Genomic DNA, 24,492 nt, shown 5'->3' on the forward strand with positions numbered 1-24,492 from the left:
GAGACCAAACCAGCAAACAGTGGTTCTCTGTGTCTGCATGTGTCCAGTGTTGGTGGATTTCTTTGGTCGGCTCCTGTTCCAGCTCTGAAAGACGCCATGTGATTATAATGGAGAAATGTGACCAGAAAGGCGAAGTTAAAATAGAAACTAGGAGGGTTACATGAAGGAACTTTGAAGGAGGGGCAGAGAATGGGAGGGAGGAGGACAGCAGAGGCAGTCTCCTAGTTCTTCCTCTCCTTCTTCTCTCAAACATCTGGGTGACATCTGCAAGGAGGTGAGTTCCACCTTTTCTCAAGCCTCTGTTTTTCTGATCTGTTCATACCTGGGGGAGGAGAGGACCACCCTCCCATGATTTTCATCAGTGCTGCTGGTTCCTCCTTTTTTTGTTAACCAGAGCATCAGTAACCTGGACCAGTTGTCTAGAAGGTAATTCTTCTCTACAAAGGTGTTAACTTCCTTTGTGTGAGTAGCCAGGGTTGGGGTTGGGGGGCGTCTTTCTTCTAGATTTGATGGAAGGGCTGCTTTTACTTTTGGTGGATGCTCTCTGAGCTCCTCACTTCTCCGTCAGGCTCCCCCCGTCCTTTCACGTGCCAGTGGAGCGCTCCATCATGGTTGGCAGAATAGACTGTAATTACAGTTTGGAGGGTGGGGGGTGGAATTTGGCAGTGTGTGATATTTGGGATTTTTGTGGTCACACATTTTATTTGGGGTGTCCGTGTTTTCTTTCTACATTGACACTTATCCATCAGCCCTCCTTCACTCCTGGTTTGGCTTTTTCCTCCCCCAGGATGATGTCGCACAGCTTTTTGTCTGCATTCCTTTACCTGCTGATGCTCAGCCCCCCCAGGCTAAGCGCACAGGAGGTGCTGGTGCGTCTGGCAGGTGAGGGTCGGCGTGGAGATAATGAGGGACGTGTGGAGGTCTTCTATCAAGGCTCTTGGGGGACGGTGTGCGATGACGAGGTGGACATTAACCTGGCTAATGTGCTGTGCAGACAGCTGGGCTTTCAGCGCAGCTTCACCTGGGCGCACAGCGCCAAGTTTGGCCGGGGACAAGGTAGGTGCCACCCAGAGCCTCACCAGTATTCCCACTGTTCTTTCCTACTGACCAGCTCCCCTCTGCTTTTCCTCTAAAGGTATGATTTGGTTGGATAACGTACGCTGCAAAGGCACAGAACTTTCTGTGGCTCAGTGTCACTCCAATGGCTGGGGGGTCAATGACTGCACCCATGCTGAAGACCTGGGAGTCATCTGCAGCCCTGAAAGGAGAGCCAGGGCCCCCGCTGTCACAGTAGACCAAGTATCTTCTTCCAACAGGCAGGAGAGACAGAGAATCCCACAGCCTGCACCCCATCCTGCTCCACCTGGAGCCAGCATCCAGCCTCTTTCCAGAAGGGGTCACGAGATTGCTCTCCACCGCACCCCCACCTCCTCACGGCGCAGCCAGCTCTCCCCTCAAGAAAACGGTCATGAGATTCAGATTCTGCGACGTCATCACGGAAGTGGGAGATCAAACCAGCAGCCCAGCCAGTCTCTACCTCAAGGTCACCAGCTGCCGTCACGCCTGGCAAATGGTGCCACCTTCAGGCCGAGGCAGGAGACAGTAGAAGGAAGCCCACAGGCGGTGAGACAGGCCGAGGAGCACCCCCAACGTGAGCCCCACTCCCAGCTACAATCTGAGAGGAGGGAAGACCAGCATCAGCAGCTCAGCGGAAACCATGTGGAACCCGATCCGATCCATCCAGACCTGGGATTGGAGACTGAACCACAAGGCACAGAGGTAAAAGTTCAAATATTCCTGACCCATCCCCTAATGCAATGTTAACCCCACTGGGCTTTGAAGACTGTCATGAGCTGATTCAGGGGTGCATAGAAAACGCAGGACGGTAAGCCTGTGGGGTCAAAATTGGGAAGAACTGCTTCAAGGGACCCCCCCAAGCTAAAGTCCTGATGCTGAGATTCAAGCCAGAAGATTTTAGGTTCATTTTTGCTTTGAGCTGGTTGTGGATTCAAACCGAGCCTTTCCCAGTCTCAGGGCAGACACTCCCTCACTTGGCCAGTTGAGTGGGTGAGTGCTAGCACTCCTTCGGAGCAGATCAAAGCTTCTATATGACTTATGTTTGTCTTTCATCAAATAGACCTCACCCTTTCTCCGTATTGTCGTTACCATCATGGCAGGCGGCAGGTTTCCTTCCTGCCTCTAACGCTCTTCAGAGACGCTGATTACACATCAAAGTCTCTTCTCGTCTGCTGTTGTTCTTGTCTTGACTGTTTTTGGTTGCATGTATTGTGCATGGTTACATTTCCGTTTATGAACGAGGTCCTGTTGAGTGCATCTTCAAAGCAGGAAGGGCTGGATTCAGGAAAAGTCCTGAAAGGTTGTTTTTTTCAGCGTTCTCTCTGACATCACGATTTCTCACTCACAGGAATCTGAGAGGGGTCACTTAGTCGAAGTTCGTATTCATCCTGTCCTGTCCAACTACCGTGGGGGTCTGGTGACAGAGGGAGTGGTGGAGGTGAAACATTCTGGGAAGTGGCGTCATGTGTGTGACCACGGATGGGACCTGAGCAGCAGCAGAGTGGCCTGTGGCATGCTGGGATTCCCAGCAGCAGAGGCATTTGACAAGCCTGCCTACAGGTAAACAAGAGTGCACGTGTGTGTTTGGCATTTCAGTTGCTGCATCGTTACTGGGAGCTTTTTCAAACTGCGGGTTTTTATCTGCTGATCCTGATCCATCACGATTTTAATAAAGGCATACTCAGAAATGCAGTTTTAAGCTAAAATTGTTTTATATATGTCCTCTATTGTGAGAAAAATGCTACAAATACATAAAAATAAAAAAACCTAATTTTTATAGTAGTGGGTCTTTAAGTATGCCCAACATTCATTGTCAGCTGTGGTCTCCAGGAGAAACTTAAAGCTTCAGGAATCGGTTTTGCGTAGTTTTGGATGATCTTGATTGTCCAAGAACAAAAAGACGTAACAGGCAGTCAAAAAACACTGTAAGATCCTTGTAAAAATATACGCACAGACATGCACAAACGCATGCATGTGCAGAACTATCTGCAGACATCTCTGCAGACTTTGTTAAGCTCAGCGACGTTGGGAACTCCATCACAGTGTCTTATCACTGTTTTTTAGAGCTGCAGCAGTTGCGTTTCAATAACATTGGTTAACCTTTGTGGTTCAGATAGAAATCCTTCTTTTTAAATCACTGTGTTTTAGGGATAACATTTAAAAAACAAAAACAAACAGAACAGAAAAGTAACAGAAAACGACATTATTGCCGAAAGCATTTGATCTGCATTTGAACTGTTTTTACCTCTTGACTTAGCTCCATGAGCCTCAACATTCTCTAAGCTGTTGTCCTACCCAATTTCCTTCTCTCTGTTATGATTTACCAATACTGACTAGCGGCAGTATGAGTGAATTGTTTCAGAGGAGCATCAAAGAATCCCACTTGGAATTGTGTGAGCAGCTGAGATTGGCCTTTTATTTGCAGATGTTTGCATAGGCAGTGTTCATGATTTTATCCATCTGTGAATCTGAATGAGGAAGCCAACACGTTGGGCCACCAGGTATTCCTGTCTGCAGGTTGCCTGTGCCTGTGCCCAGGGCTGGAATCTCACAGTCTGTGGCCTTGGGATGGGTTGGAGTTGCCCTCTCGAAGTCTGTATTTGCTTTGGGCAATGCCTGTCGCGTCTGTGGGCTCTGGAGGGAAAGGACTAGGGTGGTTGGTTAGTCTTGTGTTAGACGGGGGATGGTTTGTGGGTGTGGGGTGGTGTACTGGCAGGACAGTGTGTGAGCTGTTTGGTTAGTCAGGATACTCACTCACACACCTGTCTACAAATGTTTGAGCGCCTCATTTCCATCAGTCCTCCAACCAGCGATCATGCCAATGGCCTCAAATACAAAAGAGGTTTATACAAACAAACACCTTGTGTGTCTGAAGCTAAATAAACACCGATTGTAACCGTAGCATCACAAGATGCCCTTGGTTCTTATTATTTCATTTTGCTGCTGGACTGAACATATTAAAAGAAGGAATAAAAGAAAAATAGACAACTCAGGGATTGGGCCTTGGGGGTTGGGCTTCTTGCTGGTTGAACACCTGCTTGGTTTCTGTGGGGTTCAAATCTGTTTTTATGAGGGTGACAATTTTTTGTGTTTTAGAGGACAAATGAAATCTTTAAACTTTATTTGTTCTGTTCAGTTGCTGTTTTTTTTTTTTTTTGTAACATTGGTATATTCATTGTTGGACAATATACCAGTCCTGCATTAGGCTTAATCTTGATTTGATTTGATCTATGGATTTATTTCAAGCGTTGGAGTCAAAGCAATAAAGAACTTACACATTTATCAAACAGAAAAGCTAAAATGCAGAGATTAAAAGGACAGAAAAAAAACAAAACAAAAAAGGCACTTAAGTCACATTTGCTTAATTAAATACAGTGATCATTAACTAAAGTCAAGTAAAGCTTGATTCATTGATTGAAAAGGAACGGGAAGAAGCGAATTTATATAATCCCACCCCTACTGAGTTAATTTATTTTATAGTTTTACAGTTTTTTGTAATCCGGTTCTGATCTGATAGATTCTTTTCATGTAACAAAATCCAGTGCCTAGTAATGATTGATTATCTTCAGAAAACATTCATTCAGAGCTCTGTGTTGGCAGTGTAGTTACCAAAAAACATCACTTTTTACTAATGAGAAGCCATTGGTGATGTCAACGATTCTGTTTGTCAGTTTTAGCAAATTGTGTCTTTGCTTCAAAGCATTGGTGTGCCTTCTCTTAGTAGAGAATCAATGACTGTGGCAGACCAAATCATGTGGAAGAATCTTTGGGGGTTCTATTGTCTGAAACGAGTTCTGAACTTGGATGAGCAGAGAAGGATTTTAAGAAAGAGGGCATCTAGTCAAGATGCCATGAAGACTATTAATACAACACCACTTGGATGAATGAGAACCTTCATAGACATCTGTCCTGGACAGAGAAATGCAGACAGAGGAAAAGCAGCTAGTCCTGCTAGTTCTCTAATTATTATCTCTGAAGAAATGTCTTTCAAGATTCCTTCTTCTTCTGATTAATAATTAACACACAGGGCTTACAATATTTTTATTTGATTTCATGCTGGTGACATATTTCAGCTATTGAGCTAAATCTTCAGAAATATCTTAGTGTGAAAACAATCTTGCTGCATCTTTTGCTGATTGAGGTCATCTTTAATCAACACCCAGTGTTGGCAATGATTTGGTATAAAACCAACAAGCCAAACGAACTAGTCTCCCCTGTGTTTGAGGAGGCAAACCATTGAGGACAATGAAAAATATACTTTTAGGGACCTATTCATGTCACACCACGTGTTCAATACCAAGTCTAAAAGGCTTAAAGGCAGGGATATTTTAGATGCTCTGATCACTCTGATGTATGCACAGAAAGCTTGGCTGAACAAAGCTGCCTGAACAGTGACCATCACAACATCTAAGACTGGTTCTATCAGTTCCATCAGATGTGATAGAACTGTGATAGAACTCATGGCTAACAGGAAAGCAGCACCAAAACTATACTGTATTCACGTCCATGCATGGATGAGTGGGGGCAGAGAGACATTGTCTGGACGCTTTGGAAAAGATGGCTTGTTAGGAGGAGGTCGTCAGCTCCATTGGACTTCTATTTCTCCGGCGCCACAAAGCCGTCTTACATTTATTGGTGGGTGGTAAACCAATCAAAAGAAAGCCTTTTGTCTCCTACCATATGGAGACATGTGCATCCAGACGCAGATCTTTTATGAATGATGTAAGACCCGGCAGGGAAAAGCCAGACTAGGAGAAGGATGGCATGAATTGCGGGGACTGACTATTGTGAGGAAGAACTGTGTTGTCAGTTTGAACAATCAATCATATTGGATTTTTTCAATAAAAGCTTCCTGTGTGTTTGTTGAACAACAGGAGGCGGGACTTCTTGGAGTAAATTATGTAGATATGAGTTTCCCAAACTGTCTGTGTGTGCTTGCCTGCTTCTGTCATGACCACTTGGACATCTGTGATTATGGTCAGACTTCTGATCTGAAATATTCTTAGCCTGCAGTTCGGTCTCTGCTGAGTCAGCACAGCTCTTGCTCCGGCCACAAGGGTTTTGTGGACCATCTGTCTTTGTTGCTGCAGCAAGTTTCAACAGATTTTGCAGCTTTCCCCACATTTTGCATGCAAAGTTATTCTCCAGGTCCTCTTTCATCGCAGTCCCCACCCCCCTTTCTGCAGCCTTTAAAGGCTACATTTAATGTCTTTGTGGCCGTTCGACTGAAACCCTTTTTATGGAAACTACATCATTATGACCCTAAAAGTTTTCATGGGACCAGGGGATGGGGGTTGATGGGAATCAGTGGGAACATCCAGAGTGGGTGGACTGTTCCAGCTCTGCAGCCGCCTGTAATGACAGGTTAACTGAGCTTTCCTGACAGTCGGCTCGTCTTTTATTGTGTATTCAGTTTCACTTGAAAAGCAACATTTCTGTCTATCAGCGCCTTCAGTGTCTCTTATTCCCAGACTTCCTCTCAGCTTGGTGGACATTTTTTTATAAAACTCCCGTAGACGAGCCTTTCCATGGCTCCTTCCTGGATTCCACAGTGGCCCGGCATAAAACGGGTCAAAGAGCAGTGTTTGTTGGTGCATATTTCCATGTCTGCTGTGTGTGAACCAACACGCTGCTGCTGCACCACAAAGCAGACAGTGCCAGGGAGAGCAGGCAATTATACAGCCGGCTCTCCTCCCCCACCCAGCCTGTGAACCAACAACCCCTTACAGTCTGCCTCCCAAACTTTGATTCTTTCTTCCTTTGTTGAATGAGTCGGATCTCCTGAGCTTCTGCTTGATGCTGGTGTCTGATGATCCATCAGGGCAGCAGCAGAGCTGCAGACGTACCTTTATTCAGCTCATCTGTGTGCCTGTATGCAGCCCCTCACCGTATTCAGCCCTCCCCGTATGCATCCTCTCATTCTCCAGAGTTAGGGCTCTAGACAACAGCTAAGTCTTCTTCATGATTCCAGATTTCAAACTAAACAATACATCTGAAGATAAATAACACCCCCCCACACACACTCACTTTCATAATACTAGCACATGCACCCTGTGCTGGAAGGGGCTTGGCGCAAATCCCCCAAATCTTGCTGCAGGTGTTTTATTTCACAGCTCTATTCCGATACATGAAAGACTTGGTGTCATAGAAATCGCAAATATTTTTTCTCCATGGTCGATTTTCAACGCAAGAGTTTTGAACACAGTTACCCTAAACAGCAATATACCCGCGTTTACGTGGACTTTCCATTGGAAGTTGCTTGAACGTGCTTCCAAGGCCGGTGTGAGCACAGCACAAGGTGGCATGATGCGTTTGAGGTGATTGTTTTCATGCAAGGATCAATGACGTTCCTGGTTCATACTGGTTCAGAATTCTTCTCTGAGCTGCAGAACACATAAAGTCTGTTTAACATACAATAGTTTCTCTTCTCTGACTGACAGAGTTTTAACTCTTGTTTGAAAATTGTAACTTACAGCTAACAGTAAATTCAGTAAAAATTGTTTGTGCAAAAAATCTGTGAGAATTTGATCTTTCACAGAAATTCTAGGAAGAATCCTCCATTTGATGAAACTCTGATCCACGAGTCTGAAACGCACAACCAGCAGAAATAAACCTGCAACAGGGATCTGTTTTACTGAATGCTGGAGCTCTACTGGACTGGTCTTGTTCTGGATTCAGTTCCAGGCCACTCTAGAGAGGGTTCTCTCCTTTTTTAGTGATGTTTTCTTTCTTCCACAAACCGCCGTCTGGTGAAAGTTTGCTGCACCTGTCTACGGTCTGCGTGGGGAAGGACAACGATATGTTTGTAGGGGGACGGGGGCTTCGTCTAAGCATCTCTTTCATACTCAGCTGGTTTTCCATCAATAAACAGACAGAAATACTCAGTGGAGTCACTGACAGAAGTTAGCAAAGGTAGGATCCCACATTTTATGCTCTTTCCTTCTTCACCGAGGAAATCAGGACAGAGTTAAACACTCACATTCTCCTCCGTCTTTAGGTAACCAAAAAATAACCTGAGAACCCCCCCCCCAACAGCTGGGTGTCGGGGGGGGGCTGAAGAACAAGACCAAAAACTGTTTTCTCTTCTCCTCAGGAAACTATGGGAGTCCAAGTTGGCAGATCCCTCATCTGGGTAAAGTCCTTGACCGCACATTTACTTTTAATGTTGTTTCATGAAATGGATCACAACCCTACCCCTCGCCCCTCCCCCCTCGCCCCCCAGGATCAGGACACAAATCCAGAAGAAATCCTACTGGGTGGAGAAGGTGCGGTGTCAAGGTGTGGAGGCCTCCCTGTCCCAGTGTCACTCTCAGCTGTCCCTCCCCAGAAGCGAAGTCCCCTGCAGGGGGGGCATGCATGCTGTGGTCCGCTGTGTCCCAGGACACCAGTTCAGCTATCAGAGCAGAACTCCAGCTCCACCTGCGGTATCGGTGAGAGGGACGCACAAATGTTTGACCTCGATGATTGCGTCCTGCTTCCAAACTCTTTACCCTGATCCAGATTCTACATCCTGAACCCAGATCCAGACCCTGATTCTGAAGCTGAACACTGATTCAAACTCTGAACCCTAATTCATATCCTAAACTACACTGATAGCCTTGAGTGATGTGCCTCAAGTTACCATCAATGACATTTGAGTTTGTTTCTTGTCTTGGGTGAAGTTTTTCAGCCAAAGTCCAGCTGCAGCTTGTCTGACCTCTATAGTAGCTGAAGGGTCTCCACCCTGCCCCCTGAAAGCTCCTGAGCTGCCTGTTTTTTCAGTAAACACTTTCAGACTGACTTCTGATCTCCTGGAGTTGGTGTGTTCAGTCAATCAGAAACTGGACTCACCTGATCCAGCTGATCAGCAGGAACTGACGTAGAGCTCCAAACCTCTCCTTCCCTGCTCATCAAGCCCCTGGTCTGAATCCAGCTTATCTTAAAGTCTAAATCTGCATAATAAAGTATTTGGTGATGTGAAGATCCCTGAGCAGGTTTCAGTCTTTAATGGAGTCATATCAGCTGCTAACATTGTGGTTTTGGTGCAGACCACACCCTCCTGTTTAAATGGAACAGTTCCTGCAAAGAAAACCGCCACAGTGCAGGACTCATGTCTGTCAGACTTTAGGAAAGGTTTTACTGTTGTAGAAACATTCTATAGAAATGGAACAAAAAACAGAGGCTGGAATGTAAACGCTGTCCTATTGAAATGAAGCTCGTCTAAACTAATCACACACAAACTTTCATGAAGCAGAAATCTTTTCCTCTCCACTTGGCACTTGGACCAAACACCAGGATATTTTCAAATCCTGTGAAGTGTTTTCTAATGGAAATACGGTGCTAAATATGTTCTGTTTTTCCTTCCAGCCTGTGGTGCGCCTGAAGGCGGGGGCTCGCCTCGGAGAGGGCCGCGTTGAAGTTCTGAAGGAGGGGAAGTGGGGCACAGTGTGCGACCACCTGTGGGACCTGAGCGCAGCCAGTGTAGTCTGCAGAGAGTTGGGCTTTGGCACGGCCAAGGAGGCTCTAACCCGGGCTCAGTTGGGACAGGGTAATGCATGCAGCACCCCCTCCCCCCCACACACACACACACCACTTGACAGAGTTAAGGTTTACAGGACAATGTTACTCATCATGACAGGAGGAGGGGTTGAATGGATTTTGAATGTACCTGTTAGAGGAGAAGATCATCTCTGTCATTTCCGCAGACTAAACACCCCTCAGCCTAAACCGTTCTTCAAAGTGGCGGCCCCCCAGCTCTGCGTGAACAAACACTAAGAATGATTGCAGCGTGACTGTGGAGCGGCTCCGCAGGACCAATCACACGAGTGTAAACTCAGCTGGGGGGGTCAGCTGACCAAAACAAGGCTGCTGTCAAAACAAGGGCTGAATGAGCGCAAGTCGGCTTTGAAGGCAGGATGTTGGCCAATCAAGCGCATGGAATTGTTGTGGCAGCGCTTTTGTTGTGGGCGGGAAAATGCTGCTCCTGAGCCTGCAGTTTTCTTCGGAAACGCTCAGTCCTCTTTTTGTCCTCCTACTCTGAACTCAGCCCCAACTCTGCAATCATGTTCATTTCATCTCATTATCTTTCCGCCCAAATGAGCAGCCCCTTTCTGCTGGTCCTGCTTCTCCTCGCTGTGAAGTAAAGCGTGAAAAGCGTCTACTTTTAGGGCTACTTTAAAAGGAAAGGGAGATGGTTGTGGTTTCAGGCCCTGAGAACGTGAAACGTGTCCCGTGAAGGCGTCTGGGCTGGGCAGCAGCGAGGACAAAGTGACATCATGACTATTTCTGGACAAATTACAGCCTTTGACGGGCCTTGCTCACCTACGCAAACATAAATGTACTGCAGGTTTTCTTCAGTTCACAATATCTATTTTTAACTGAAGCAGAAGTCAATCAAGTTTAATTAATCAAGTTTTCACAGAAAGTTCAAAGGAACTCAACAAAGCAGGAAAACCCGACAAACATAAGAAAACAAAAAATCTGTCATGAAACTCACAGCTAGGTAACTCCTGCTCCATAAACCAGAACTTCAGCCAAACATCTCAACCATCAATCACCTTCAGATTTAATAATTGGCCATGAGAACTAGACCGACTGAGTGTGACGTCACTCATTAAAACGCCTTATGCCAGCTCCAACAAAATGAAGTCAAGTCAGTCGCCATGTTTTTGAGATACAGATGCCACCGTGTTGGAGCCAGATGTCGGTAAGCAGTGGTTGGTGTGAGTCGGTGTGAGTCAACGTTTCTATGACAACCACTCTCACCAGTCAGGAGTGGGCTTGATAGAACTCCACACCCCTACCACTTGACTGTGGGCTAGAGGAGATCTGTCAATTGAACACTTCAAACGTTCAACACAAGACCACATACTTTTATTGAGGCATTTAATTAGTCAATTTCTCATTTCTAATAAAAAGGATTACCAAGAACATGACAACAGTTATTCTGAAAAATAGAATGATTGATATCATAGCTGTCTATTTCTCAACATATTCTCAACAGTTCTCAACAATGGGGTTTTGGCTTCTTGGAGCTAGCAGGTACTTCCTGTTTAGACCGCTAGGGGGTAGGGGTCTCTCAGTCCAGTTCTCATATACAGTCAATGAATTGACAGAAGGTGTTGCAGTAAAGATTTGACAGATCAAATATGTCAGCCCTTTGACGCTTCATGCAGTTTCTTGTTAGACATGATCCCATTCTGGCACGGTCGCAGATAAATGCAACAAAATGTACATTTTCTACATGGAATGATAAATCCAGTTTAAAGTAGGACTGTATGGTCTTTTATCTTTGAAGTTGTAGTCTCTTCTGCCTCTTTACTGGCTGTATTCTCTGCAAAAAAAACTTTCAAAGATATTTGCAAGTTTTATTTGTTTTATATGTTTTTTTATTTTGTTAGCTTGGGGGTTTCAATTTTGGCAGGGATGTTTGCAGCCAGAGCAGCAGCTTTAAGAATTCTTAAAGCTCAAAGGAAGTTATGCTTCTGTGCGGCCTGGTGTCAGATGATTGGGTATGGGGGGCAGGTTTACTTGAATGAGATAAATCTACAAAGTACAGTGAAAATGTAAACTGTTTTCAGTTATAATTTTTCCTGTTTCGTTCGGCAGTTCGTTCTCAGTTGGTTTTTCTGCTGCAATCTTTCATTCTGAAGTAACTAGACAACTAACTGAGCTGTGCAGACACTGGCGTGCAGATGTGGTCCAGAACATGTGACTGAGGATCATGGCACTTCATGGATCTGCTGTGATCCTTAAAGATGGGGATTCTCCTGAGCTGTGATGCCAATTGCATGACTCTGTAGGTTACTCCAAATGACTCGACAACAAGAAGTTGGAGAACAACTGGGTTCCACAGACTCGATCCTACTGACTGCATTTAGAATCTCACATTGTCCTAAACAGCCTTCATCATTTAGAGCTGGTAATCCAGTGATGTTTCTGTGTAAACCACAAACCTCAAAAAAAGATGTCTGACTTCAGGTGGATGTGGTAAGCATGAAGGTAAAAGAAGACATCTCTGAACTCAAAAACGAATCTGTCCTGAACACTAAAAACAGGATCAGCTCTGACACCTGGCCTTGAGGTAACCCTCAGGACAGTTGGGAAGGTTTTAGGAAAGCTTTGGAGGAACTCCACCTCAGAGGAGCTCTGCTTTAGAGTCCGGCAGATGTCTGCAGCAGCTTTTGCATTACTGACACGCCTGTCCGTGCTGTCTTTGCAGGTACCGGGCTCATCCACATGAACAGCGTTCAGTGCACGGGCAGGGAGCGGTCCCTCACAGATTGCCCCCACAGACCAGTGCCGCTTTACAGCTGCAAGCACAGCCAGGATGTTGCAGTCCGCTGCAACGTTCCCGACAGTGGCCTCCAGGCCACGGTAAGACCCACTCATACAAAACCCACTGTTATGTGTGACGATGGGGGCCTCAGTGTTTGTCCATGCACACACAGGTGCGTCTGTCAGGAGGCAGAGACCCTGGGGAGGGCCGGGTGGAGGTACTGATGGAGGTCAGAGGAGCCAAGCGCTGGGGCTCCATCTGCAGCGAGAACTGGGGTATCAATGAGGCTATGGTGGTCTGCAGGCAGCTGGGCTTGGGCTTTGCTGCACGGGCCCATCAGGTACGCTTTTTCACCCAATCCCTCCACCTCCACCCAAACTTCTCTCTGGTTCTGCTCCCATGCCTCCTCCTCCTCCACATTGCCTTTTGTGTGTTATTACAGAGGCGGGTAATTACAGGCTTCCCAACAGCCACTTCCAGTGTGCCTGAAATAAAAGAGAGAAAGTGAGGCGAGGAAGGAGGGGAGAGGGGGGGGGGCAAACAAACTGAAAATAGCAATGTGTGTGGAAAAAGATCTTTTCAGAGGGAACATTTATGTAGGAGTGCTAAAGGTCCTGAAGCTCAGCCTGTTTTTCTTCAGTTGGTCCGCAGGGCTCTTGAGCTTCTCTGGTTCTGACTCTGCAGGAGACGTGGTTCTGGCCGGGATCCCCGGAGGCCTCTGAGGTGGTTTTGAGTGGAACCCACTGCACTGGCACAGAGATGTCCATCCAGCAGTGTCGCAGGAACGGACAGGTCTACTGCCCCCGGGGGGGAGACGGCAGAGCTGCAGGTGTCACATGTGTTGAAAGTGAGTCCAGGAAAGGAGCTTCTGAAGCTCTGGACCTTTGTTAGTTTCCTGCAGTGAACTCCAGGAATAAGTTTGTCCTACAGCTAAAGAATAACTCACATCTGTGAACCACAGCCAGTTTCTCTTGGCAGGCAGAGCTTGTGTTTGCTGGTGGGTCTAAGAGACCCCCTAAAGACACAGCTGGTTTTTTTTACCTCATGTTATTCAAATTCTTTCCAAGTTTGTCTCTTTTCTGGTCAAAAAAGATGTTTGCACCATGGAAATAGGCCAGAATTCCCAATTCAGTTTTCAGGGCTCCAGGGATCAGACCTGCCCCTCCTCTCATGAGGACAGAAACGTCCGTTTGCTTTGAATCATGTCGTTGACATATTTTTCTGTGTGAAAATGTGGAAGGGCACGCAGTTTAGTGTTTAAGCAAGGATCCGTTCAAAAGAACTTATTGACGGAGAATGTAAATCATTTTCTCCGATTCCACACACACATACAGACAGATAGGAGCTTCTACAGCAGATCTGAAGAAGCCTCTGAAGGCATGCTGTTGTGGAGTTTCAGTGTTGTGAAAGGGACGATGGAGGTTGTCCCTGATGGTTTCACATTACCAAGCATTCTTCTTTGGATAATCGGGTTCCGAGGCTCCAGAGCAGAAACCACAACAGCCCTCTGACTGCAGATGGAATCATACTCTCCACTGCAAATACCATTGATGTGCTTTCATTTCCAACTTGACCTCAAACAGTCAGACACACATATCCGCAAAAACAGATCTCTGAACGTCACATCGCTAACTCACTCCTTTTAGCGTGGATCAGCAAACTTCTCCTCTGACCATAAATCTTCTTTCAGCGCCCACTATGTTAGACTTTACATAGATATGTTTGGAGTAAGTCCCCAAAGAGCAGAAAAATCAGACTAGAAACGCACAACAAACATAAGAACCCTGAAGAACATCAGCTTTAACCTCCCAGGGTCTGCCCATCACACTTTAGTCTATGATGATCCAGAAAAATGTGTATCTCAGGGCCTCTCAGGTGAGAAAAGTCCCACACAGGAATCACACACAGAGCAAGAATGTGGTTCTTCTGAACTTCACAAGCTTTGAAGTCAGTCCTCAGACCCTGATATCTTCCTCCCAGAATCTTTTCAGCCTCTTTACTTCTCTGAACTTTGACTTTAGTTTGGTTTTTCCTAAATCCTCCTTGCTTCATCTGTGGCAGCAGCAGATGGAACGCTGCAGATTCCAGCTTGATGTTGAAGCAGCTCTCTGCCTCTACAGCTGCTCCTGACCTGGTGGTGGACGCCCAGCTGGTCCAGGAGTCGGCCTATGTGGAGGACCGACCGCTCCACCTGCTTGTCTGTGCCAATGAGGAGAACTGCCTGTCCTCTTCTGCCGCCAGGATGAACTGGCCTTACGGACACCGCCGCCTGCTGCGCTTCTCCTCCCGCATCATGAACATGGGCCGCGCCGACTTCAGGCCACGGGCCAGCAGGGAGAGCTGGACGTGGCACCAGTGTCACAGGTGAACTGGGAGCTGTGTGGCTGCATGAAGCTGTAAAATCTCTGTTTGCTGTGGAACACAAACTGAGTTCACAATTTGTCGACTCATGATCAGTCACCAGGTTTCCTCAAGCAAAGGGTTTTTGGAAGAAATGACACCAAGTTTGCCTCAGGAAACCAAATTTCTCCAATTCTCTACTATGGAGACCTAAACCATGTTTATTAGGAACATCCCTGGTAATAAACCTGGTCCTGGTCAGATTTAGGTTTGGTTCTGATCTGATCCTATTTCAAATCTAGTCTGATACAGGTCTAGTCTCGGTCAAATTCAGGTCTGGTTCTGGTTCAATTTGATATGGATTTGGTTCCAGTTTAATCCAGGTCTGGTACTGATCTCAATTATGTCCTGGTCTGATCCAGATTAGGTCTCAATCTGATTTGGGTTTAGTCTTGGTGTAATCTGGGTTTGGTCAGAGTCTAATCTACAGTTGGTTTTCTCATTTGGTCCTCTTGGTTTGGCAAACTCACCTGAACTCTGGTTTGGACGAAACAAGAGAACTCTGGTCCTAATGAGAACGATGGACTCTGTTCTATTAGAACCCTGGTGTGCTTCACTTCAGTGTGAATGCAGATGGACCAAAGAGAGCAGATGCAATGAGCTTCATGTGTTTGGAGAACAAAACGGTGACATGTGAGGACATGTCAGAGGACTAGCAGGACTAGCTGCTTTTCTTCTTTCTGAATTTTTGCTGTCCAGCTTGTTTCAGACAATATGGCCCCCAAATGAGTGCTAGAACTGTGGGATTCTCCTAAATAGTTTGCTCTGTTGATATAAATCAGCCTTGCTGCCTATTCCATCAAGTCCCCAGGACTGTCACAGAGAAAAATTGACCTCAGTAATCCAAGTTCTCTATAGGAAGCTGACTCTAACCATGTTCTCTAAGCTCATGCTTGCAGCTTGGTAGAGAAAACGTGTTTTTTTTTTGCGGTAGTCTGATGTGCATATGTGGATCTCTCTACTACAAGCCAGCAGTATCTTGCCGTGCACAAACGGAGCTCACAAATAAACTAAGCAGAGAAAACCATATTCCTCTGCCTCACAAAGACACAAACGCAGAGAAACACACACACTATAACACACAAACACATGAATGGGCAGCAGATCTGCTGATTCTGGCCTCACCAGAGGCTTTTAGAACAAAACAGGACGTCATCTTGACTCGTGTGCGTGTGTGAAGCACTCACAGCAACAACTCTTTTGAGGTTTTAAAGCTCAGAAGAGCAAATATCTGCTGATTGTCGTGCACTCAACAACTCTAGACACAATGACACGAAAAAATGCACAAAGTGAAATAAACACAAAGATTTCAACTGGAAAAAATGAATCTTAAGAAATTAAAAAAGACCCTTGTTTCGCAATAAATTCTCTTCATTTTTTTGTGTTGGTAGGAAAAAAAACTATATCAAGAAAGTTTTTCAATAATAAAATAATCTTAGTTTAAGGAAACAGGGCTGCATGGTGGCGCAGTGGTTAGCGCTTTTTCGTCACAGAAAGAAGGCTCCAGTTCAAGTCTTGCCTGGGGGACCTGAACAGAAAACCAATGTGGAGTTTCTCCTCATGCATGTGTGGGTGGGTTTTTTCCGGGGACCATCCAAAAACATGCTTCATGGGTTAATTTGTTACTTTAAATTGTCCATAGGTGTAAATGTGAGTGTGCATGCGTGTGTGATCACGGCCCTGTGACAGACTGGCGACCTGCAGGGTGTCCCCTGTCTTGGCCCACGAGGATAGGCTCCGGCAGCCCCGTGACCCCGAAAGGGATTAAAACAGGTTTAAAAATAGATGGATGAATGGTTTTAGAAAACATGTTTATTTGAGCAGAAATTTTTCTTACAAAAAGAATTCTTGGTAAGACGATTTTTCACCCTATTGGCACATTCTTTTGCTTGTTAAAAGATAAATTTGATAATGGGTTAAGAATTTGGACTTATTTCTAAGGGGCCTGTTTTTGCCGTGTAAATGTGAAATGAGAAACCTGAGAGAAGCAGAAGAATTATCTCCCACAGTCCCCCTGATTCCCGCTCTGCTGCTGATCATCCTGTCTGTCTCCTTTCCTCAGACACTACCACAGTATTGAGGTGTTCACCCACTATGATCTGCTCACCCTGAATGGGACGAAGGTGGCTGAGGGCCACAAAGCCAGTTTCTGCCTGGAGGACACATACTGCCCTGAAGGTGAGAGCCGTTCTGCTGCAGCGCTGACCCACAAAGAAGTAGAACCCGTTACTGTACGTGATCTTCTTCTCTGCATTCAGGTCTCCACAAACGATTCTCGTGCTACAATATGGGAGAGCAGGGCATTTCCGTGGGCTGCTGGGATACGTACCGCCACGACATTGACTGTCAGTGGATCGACATCACAGACGTGCGGCCGGGAGAGTACATTTTTCAGGTAAGTGTCATGTTGATGCTTGGGATGTGAGTGCATCATCATCTTTTAATATCCTAAAAGATGCTGGAGTTTTCCTACCCAAGTCTTCAAACAGATTCATCCTTACTTCAGACTACGTAGCAAAACCAGCCATTTTCCTTTAGACAGCGGCAGAACTTGAAACAGCACAGTGAGGCGTGGAAGTCTTAACAAACGGACACAGAAAAGACTAAAATAACAGCTAAATGCTCTGAGGAGTTCTCTGCTCACTCATGTACACGTGTGTGTGTGTGTGTGTGTGTGTGTTTCAGGGGTGTGTGCATGTTTAAGAAAGTAAATTTAGTCTTGACTTCTGCAGAAGGTAGATCTGTAATTAAGTTCATTTGGTCTGCAGACCTGTCTTCTCTGAAAAACCATGTTGGTGCTTCAATCCATTTCAGACATAAAACCTACTGGTGCATCTGCCGTAGCGGTGAATGAAATCGGCAAAACTAACGTCAAAATATGTTTGATACAATACCCCTAAAACAGAATTAGAAGATAGAACACAATTCTATTTTTTAGAGAATTGATCCCCTTCAATACGTTCAAAAATTCCCCAATCACTAAAAGATAAAACAAAATAATAATAACACATTCCGCTCAGCATTTGAATTCAATTATAAAGTAAATATGTAGCAAAACAAATGTTTGTCTTAAACATTCAGAGCCATTTGTGAACACGTTATCATTTGAAAAAGAAATGTTTAGGTCTAGGATACCAAATGAGAGGATATGGACGTTTTCCATGTGCCACTGAAATCTTGACTGTAACAGAATATATTGAAAGTATCACAAATGAAACTATTATTTAAAAGCCTTTCCTGATGGAACAGGATGCTTTGTTGTACTCTTAGCTGCTGAGACCAGTGAAGCTCTCTCCACTTCCAGCACACAGAGATATGCACTGGAGCCTTCACTTACTGTATTGTAGCAGCCTGCTCTCCAGTAAATCCTCACTATATCGCTGTTCACCTTTCATGGTCTCTCTGTTTTGTGTTTTTTTTTCCCGGTGCAATATAGCATGTTTTTATTGTTTTTTTTAACGAGCACTATGTCCTAGGTTCTGATTGGCTGTAGACCTTGTCAATCAAACTCTTCTGTGCCGTGTTTCCTGTAGAGAAATTGTTTGGGTCACCAGATCTATATAAATCTCTGAGCAGATCTTTCTTTTCACTCTATAAAACTGGACTCATTTTTCTACAAAGATCAAACTTTGAGAGTGTTTGTGTCATCAGTTAGCATCTTTCCAAACACAAACCACGCTTTTTTAAAATAGCATATGTGCTAAACAAACCCCCACCTTTGCTTTTGTATATGTATATACTTTACCCCAACTATTGCTCATGGGCTTTAATTGTCAAGTCATCAAAGTCACAGGTTTTAAACCAGAATAGGGTGGTGATGCAAAAATCAAAGGTTTTTTTTTTGTAAATCAAACGTACTTTTTACAGCGTTTACATGCCACATAAAAGGCTGTAAATTACGTCGCCTTAGTAAAACACCATAAATGGTTGCCATTAAAAACAGGGAGTGTTTTTGGCCCCACTGGCATGCCATATATTACCATTTTTAAGCAGTAGCAGAGGCTTTGTCATATCTTCTGCAGCTGGGTGTTAGCGGTGAAGCCGCTGTCTGTAGGAGACATTGTGGGTCCACCTCAGCGACTGTGATTGACATTGTAATGACACTCAGTCGTTAAATAAACTTTCACTGTTGGGTAAAAAGCCAGTGTGGGATCTCTGTGTCATCCTTCAAAGAACTCTAATCTGAAGCAGCTTAAACCAGAAACGTCTTTCCAAAGTGTCTCAGCTCTGAGCTTTTATGGAAGATGTGGTCACCTTATCTGTTTGATGTGTTTACAGGGGAAAGTCACTTGTATGCTTGTCTTAATCACAACACGAAAAACGGGTGGAAACGCGCTACCATGACAACCAGCTGCAGCCTAATGACAGGCTGGAAACCCCAAACTGTCATCTCCATCTCTGCCAAATTAGAGTGGAAACTGACGTCAGGCTTCTTTAGGTTTGCTCATATAGAAAAAACTAGAAGGATCCTCCCACCTTCCCCCCACCAAAGCACACTCAGACTTTACACACTTAACAGTTGGAATAGACTAAACCATGAGGTTCTTTTTGAGCTGAAATGGTGACTTTGGTCTGTGCAAGTGAACCCTTCTCAAGTCAGCTTGATTTATGTCTGCTTAGAGGAAGCTCACACGCTAACAGAGGAAGCATCCAAGACTCCCACAGGGCTCATTCATGCTCTGGTGGGAGGTGTGTGTGAGCGGGGGGGTTGCTTGGCTGGTGAATGCTAATCACAGCAGGACAGCATGGATGTGTCTAGCACCACAGCAGCAGTAAAAGGATATGAATATCAGGATGACTTTGGCTAAAATGTTCGCATCACTGAGGCTTTGTGGAGAGTTTGCAGATGTGGCGAAAGCGTTTAGGATGTCTGCACAACAACAAAGAGCGGTTACCAAAATCATGAGGAAGCTCATTTCTTTATCTAAATTTGACAGTCACAAAGTAAACCGACTTGTTCAGGAAAATGCAGAGATGCTTCCATATTAATGCTGGTATATAAAACTTATATCTACACCCTAACGGATGCTAGGTTCAACAGGGAAGAACTGAAACAGGAAGCTGCTTTACCTGCAGAGGAGCTTGATAAAATGCAGTTCAGGTTGGAGATAGAATTTCTTTTAGGTATTTCCAGGTGTTTTCCAAATAGTAAATGCTTGATCATTGCATTTTGACCAGCATGTAACTTCAGCATGAAGGACATGAGGATCTGAGACAAGAGATAAAAAAACATTTATTCCAAAACTGCACAAAGTCTGTTTTCCCAACTCTTCTCACTCGTTATTTGTCTCTGTCACTGCTGCAGGTGGAAGTCAATCCAACTTTAGACATGGCTGAGTCCGATTTCCAAAACAACGCCATGCGCTGTCGCTGCAAGTATGATGGAGCGCGTGTTTACGTGTACGGCTGCCATTCGGGTATGTTCCATCTTCCTGTCACTCACACAACAAACTAAAGACTGTACAAACAAGCTTTTGACGCTTGAAGCAAAGCGAGTGATGCACAGCGAACATTTTAGGAAAAAACATTCAAGACGTTTTCACCTTCAACAGCAATCTTTTTTTTTTCACATGTACTTCTTGCAAATAAAAAATGATCTTTGCTGTGTTTCATAACTAGTCTGACCTACTTCCATTTTTGCTTTTTGTGGTGCACCTGTGCCTCCTCCATCTCCTTGTTCCCCGTTCTGATCAGGTGACGCTTACAGCGCTGAGGTGGAGGACCTGTTTGACCACCAGCGGCAGATCTCCAGCAACTTCCTGTGAGGAGCCAGCACCACAATCCGGGAGCAGCAGGATGAAGCTCCTCACCATGCCTGAAACGTCACGGCGGGGGGAGGGAGGGACATAGCAGCATGCCAGTTAACAGGGAGGGTTGGGGGAAGACGTGAACCATTAGAACCTGAGACGTTCCTGTCAGCCTCCGTTCAGGTGTCGTAGAAGAAACCCAGTCAGAGCGGGCGGGAGTCTTCATTCAGAGTTGTTCCCAGAGCTGCAAACTAATGGTTAGAATGAACACCATCAAACCCAGAATCCCGCCTAAGGTTCTGGTTTGTCTTCTTTGGTGCTACTTTGCCTTCTTGGAATAAATCTACAATGTTTTGCTAATGTCATGTATAGTTTCATATTACCTCTGGATATTGTTCTTCAGGGCGATAATTTATGCAGAATATAATGTACTTTTCAGGTGAAACTTGTTTGTACTGTTTATAACTACTTCCACATTGTTGTTCTATGTGAGGGCGGGGGTAGAGGAGGGCTGGCGTAACAGAACTTGGTGAAGGTTGAATAAATGCTTGACAAACATTTTGCTTTTTTCTTTCTTTTTTCAAATTTAAAAACATAAAAGCTATGTTTTAATGCCTAATTCAGGGTTGATTTTTATCGCTCAGAAAGCTGTTTTAGAGAAAAGTCTGAGGTTTTTAAGCCTGACATGAGACTGAAGTTGATTTTTAGTTTGCTCTGCCTCTGTTTGCAAGGGTTTCTGAAGGAAAATAACCATAGGAACAGCATACCTGCAGAGAAGCTCCACCAGCACATACTGTCCTTTTTGAACTTTTGCCTGGCCATGTTAGAATCTCTGTCTGCCAACCTACTGGCTAGAATTTGTTTGTGTGTGTATGGGGGGGGGGGGGGGGGGGGATGAAACTTTATCAACAGTGTGGGAGGTTAACAAAGTCTGAAGGATACGATGAGATTTGCAAGCTCAAATTTAGCTTTTAATTTGATGGCAGTACGAGTACCCTGGAGGCCCATGGGAGATGAGTGCGTGGTGGTGCTACAGACGTATCCCTGTAAGTCCCACCATCCCTGCATGGCATGCTCTTGCTTGTTTCATGGGAATTTCCATTCTGTGCAATAGAGCCAGCAGCTCAGCCTTTGCCTCAATATTCTCCATTGCTGTGATGACATTCATCTCCAAAGACATTGAACTCAACCATGGAGTTTTGGGTCACTTTATTGCAACAAAGAGGATTGTAAGGTCATCAATTTCAACTCAACCTGTTATGACTCAACAAAGGTCGTCACCTCTTAGGCTGCCTCCCCACCCCGAGAAAACAACAACAAAAAATTGCTCACGTTAGTATTTGTGAGAACCCATTCCCCCAACCAAGAGCAGGCCTCTGCTGTAAGGATGGAAACATGTGACAGGCGATTATGTCAGATGAAAAAAAAAAGTTTAAGGACCAATGGCTAGGATTTGAGAATACCTAGTAACTGTCACTTCTGAATGGAAGAAGAGGAAACAGAGAGTCCGGTGCAAAGAGAAGGTAATGTTAGTAAGAGGGTGTTTCTGTGCTGTTTTTGAATGGACAACCAAAGACAGGCAGTGACTCAGGAGCAGTAACCATGTATTTTACAAGCTCAGGAGGGTTTGAGAGTTAGACCAGATAAGAAGCTGTGGGGATCAGGGTAATTGGGAGAGGAAAAAAACTCAGGAGAGGTCCTCCAACTCCAGGTCCAAAAAAAGGAAGAGGTCAGGCAGAACGGCAGAACATGGCAGTTTCTGTTCATTCTGCTCAAGGGTGGAGTCAGACACTAGATCCACAGTTTTACTGATGGGTTTAAGGAGATTGGGTCGCAAAAAATGCTTTTGGGGTGTTTATTGATGGGTTCCAAGACTGTATGCATATTTGAATGACAAACTGTATCAGTGTTCTCTGTTGAACTTTTGACGTGTGCAATAATTTGTTTTGATTCATCTTATGCTTATTTGGCCATTTGTCACAGGGAATACATATTATATATCTATATAAAGAGAGAGAGAGAGAGAATATAGAATATATATATGTTTCTTTATTTTCTTGACTATGAAAATTGAAGGCTTCAAAACTGTGAATTAACACATGTGGAATTATATACATAACAGGAAAGTGTGAAACAACTGAAAATATGTCATATTCTAGGTTCTTCATAATAACCACCTTTTGCTTTGATTACTGCTTTGCACACTCTTGGCATTCTCTTGATGAGCTTCTAGAGGTAGACACCTGAAATGGTCTTCCAACAGTCTTGAAGGAGTTCCCAGAGATGCTCAGCACTTGTTAGGATTTATTCCAAATTGAAGGCATGCTGAACCAGCATGCTGAACGGAATCTTGCAGCGGCATGCTATTCCGTCCGGTTTGCGTTTAGTTGGAGTATCATTTATTTTTCAACAGGACAATGACCCCTCCGGGCTGTGTAAGGGCCATTTGACCAAGAAGGAGAGTGATGGGATGCTGCGCCAGATGACCTCCACAGTCACCGGACCTGAACCCAATAGAGATGGTTTGGGGTGAGCTGGACCGCAGAGTGAAGGGAAAAGGGCCAACAAGTGCTAAGCATTTCTGGGAACTCCTTCAAGACTGTTGGAAGACCATTTCAGGTGTCTACCTCTTGAAACTCATCAAGAGAATGCCAAGAGTGTGCAAAGCAGTAATCAAAGCAAAAGGTGGTGACTATGAAGAACCTAGAATATGACATATTTTCAGTTGTTTCACACTTTTTTGCTATGTATATAACTCCACATGTGTTAATTCACAGTTTTGATGCCTTAAGTGTGACTACAATTACATAGTCATGAAAATAAAGAAAACTCTTTGAATGAGAAGCTGTGTCCAAACTTTTGGTCTGTACTTTATATGTGTGTATAAATATACATACACACACACACACACATATATATATATATATATATATATATATATATATATATATATATATAAACCAAAGTTTGTTTAACACCACATGTTATTGGTTAGATGGAAGGGTATTGCTTTAATGTGCTGCTAGGATACCCCCTCCATAACACACACCCTTAAACCTTTATAGTGGTGGGACGTTTGTAAACTCCTAATTTGCTCCATGACACAACTTAGAGCCTGCTTGGTGGTTCGTGTTTGTTGCTCTGACAGAGGCTTCTTGCAGGCTTGCATCCTCGTGAAGCCACAGTAAAGCTCAAGATGATGAGCCTGGTTGGGATCTCACACAAGGATGGTGAGCAGCAAAGCTGTGAGGTGGTCTGTGAATAGCTGTCAGTATATGTAACTAATTGACATTGGAGGTCTGTACTAATGTGATTATGGTGGACCATATCCAAAAGACCAGGACCTGCCCAGATTCTCCTCAGAGTTCAGAGATTAAACATTATTTCATGATGTGCTGAGGATTCACCTGCTCACACCAGGCTTAAAGGTGATTCATCTGACCCATACACGACTGTATCATCAAATTATGGGTCACTAGATCAGATCAAAGGTTACACGGTAGGTCAAAGGTGAGCAGACCAAAAGTTAGTGGATACCCAGAGATGCATTCGAGTTTATCTGAAAGTGTCCTTCATCTAAGGTCAGGTTTAGCATCACAGTGTTGATTCTGTGCTACTCTGGATTGCCATGATGTGGATCTGCGTTCAGAGCTGTAGTGCAGTAAGAACAACTGAAAAACGAAAGCATCAGCTGATGTTTTTCACTTAAGTACCGTCTGCACACACAGCCACATCAGTATGTCAAGTCTCTGGATCCAGTTTTGATCATTCTCCCTGGTTTTATTGAATAAAACGTTTACAGGCTTTCACAACTCTTTTCCGGTCCTGACATCTCTAGTCCCAGTATCCCTTATGATGTCACAAGCTTCAGTATCAGGTGCTGCTGGCTGACAGGAAACATGGCTGATCAAGACCCCGTCCTTCTCTTGGTTAAGAAGTCAATTTTGTTTTTTTTCTACTCTGATTGTACTTTAACAGCGGGTTAAAATACAGAGGTTCTACAACGTCTAA

General features: G+C 44.6%; 1 protein-coding gene across 1 annotated transcript; it reads left to right on the forward strand.

The window, feature by feature from the left end:
* The first annotated feature begins 189 nt into the window (after positions 1-189).
* On the forward strand, positions 190-21,039 carry LOC101168600 (lysyl oxidase homolog 4). The gene is made up of 15 exons (XM_004066134.4): positions 190-274; positions 788-1,056; positions 1,136-1,779; positions 2,426-2,637; positions 8,171-8,209; positions 8,300-8,507; positions 9,424-9,604; positions 12,278-12,432; positions 12,507-12,674; positions 13,019-13,181; positions 14,455-14,698; positions 16,797-16,912; positions 16,993-17,129; positions 20,040-20,151; positions 20,429-21,039. The coding sequence occupies exons 2-15, from the start codon at positions 789-791 to the stop codon at positions 20,497-20,499; spliced, it is 2,718 nt and encodes a 905-aa protein (XP_004066182.1). The 5' UTR covers positions 190-274; position 788; the 3' UTR covers positions 20,500-21,039.
* Positions 21,040-24,492: the final 3,453 nt, after the last annotated feature.

The sequence above is a fragment of the Oryzias latipes genome, chromosome 1 (assembly GCF_002234675.1).
Source record: "Oryzias latipes chromosome 1, ASM223467v1".
NCBI classification, from domain to species: Eukaryota; Metazoa; Chordata; class Actinopteri; order Beloniformes; family Adrianichthyidae; genus Oryzias; species Oryzias latipes.

Excerpts from the sequence above, each read along its gene's own strand:
- LOC101168600 (XM_004066134.4), top strand. The coding sequence starts at position 789 with ATGATGTCGCACAGCTTTTTGTCTGCATTCCTTTACCTGCTGATGCTC. Across the intron at positions 16,913-16,992 it reads GGACACATACTGCCCTGAAG|GTCTCCACAAACGATTCTCG; the intron begins GTGAGAGCCGTT and ends CTCTGCATTCAG. Across the intron at positions 20,152-20,428 it reads CGTGTACGGCTGCCATTCGG|GTGACGCTTACAGCGCTGAG; the intron begins GTATGTTCCATC and ends CGTTCTGATCAG.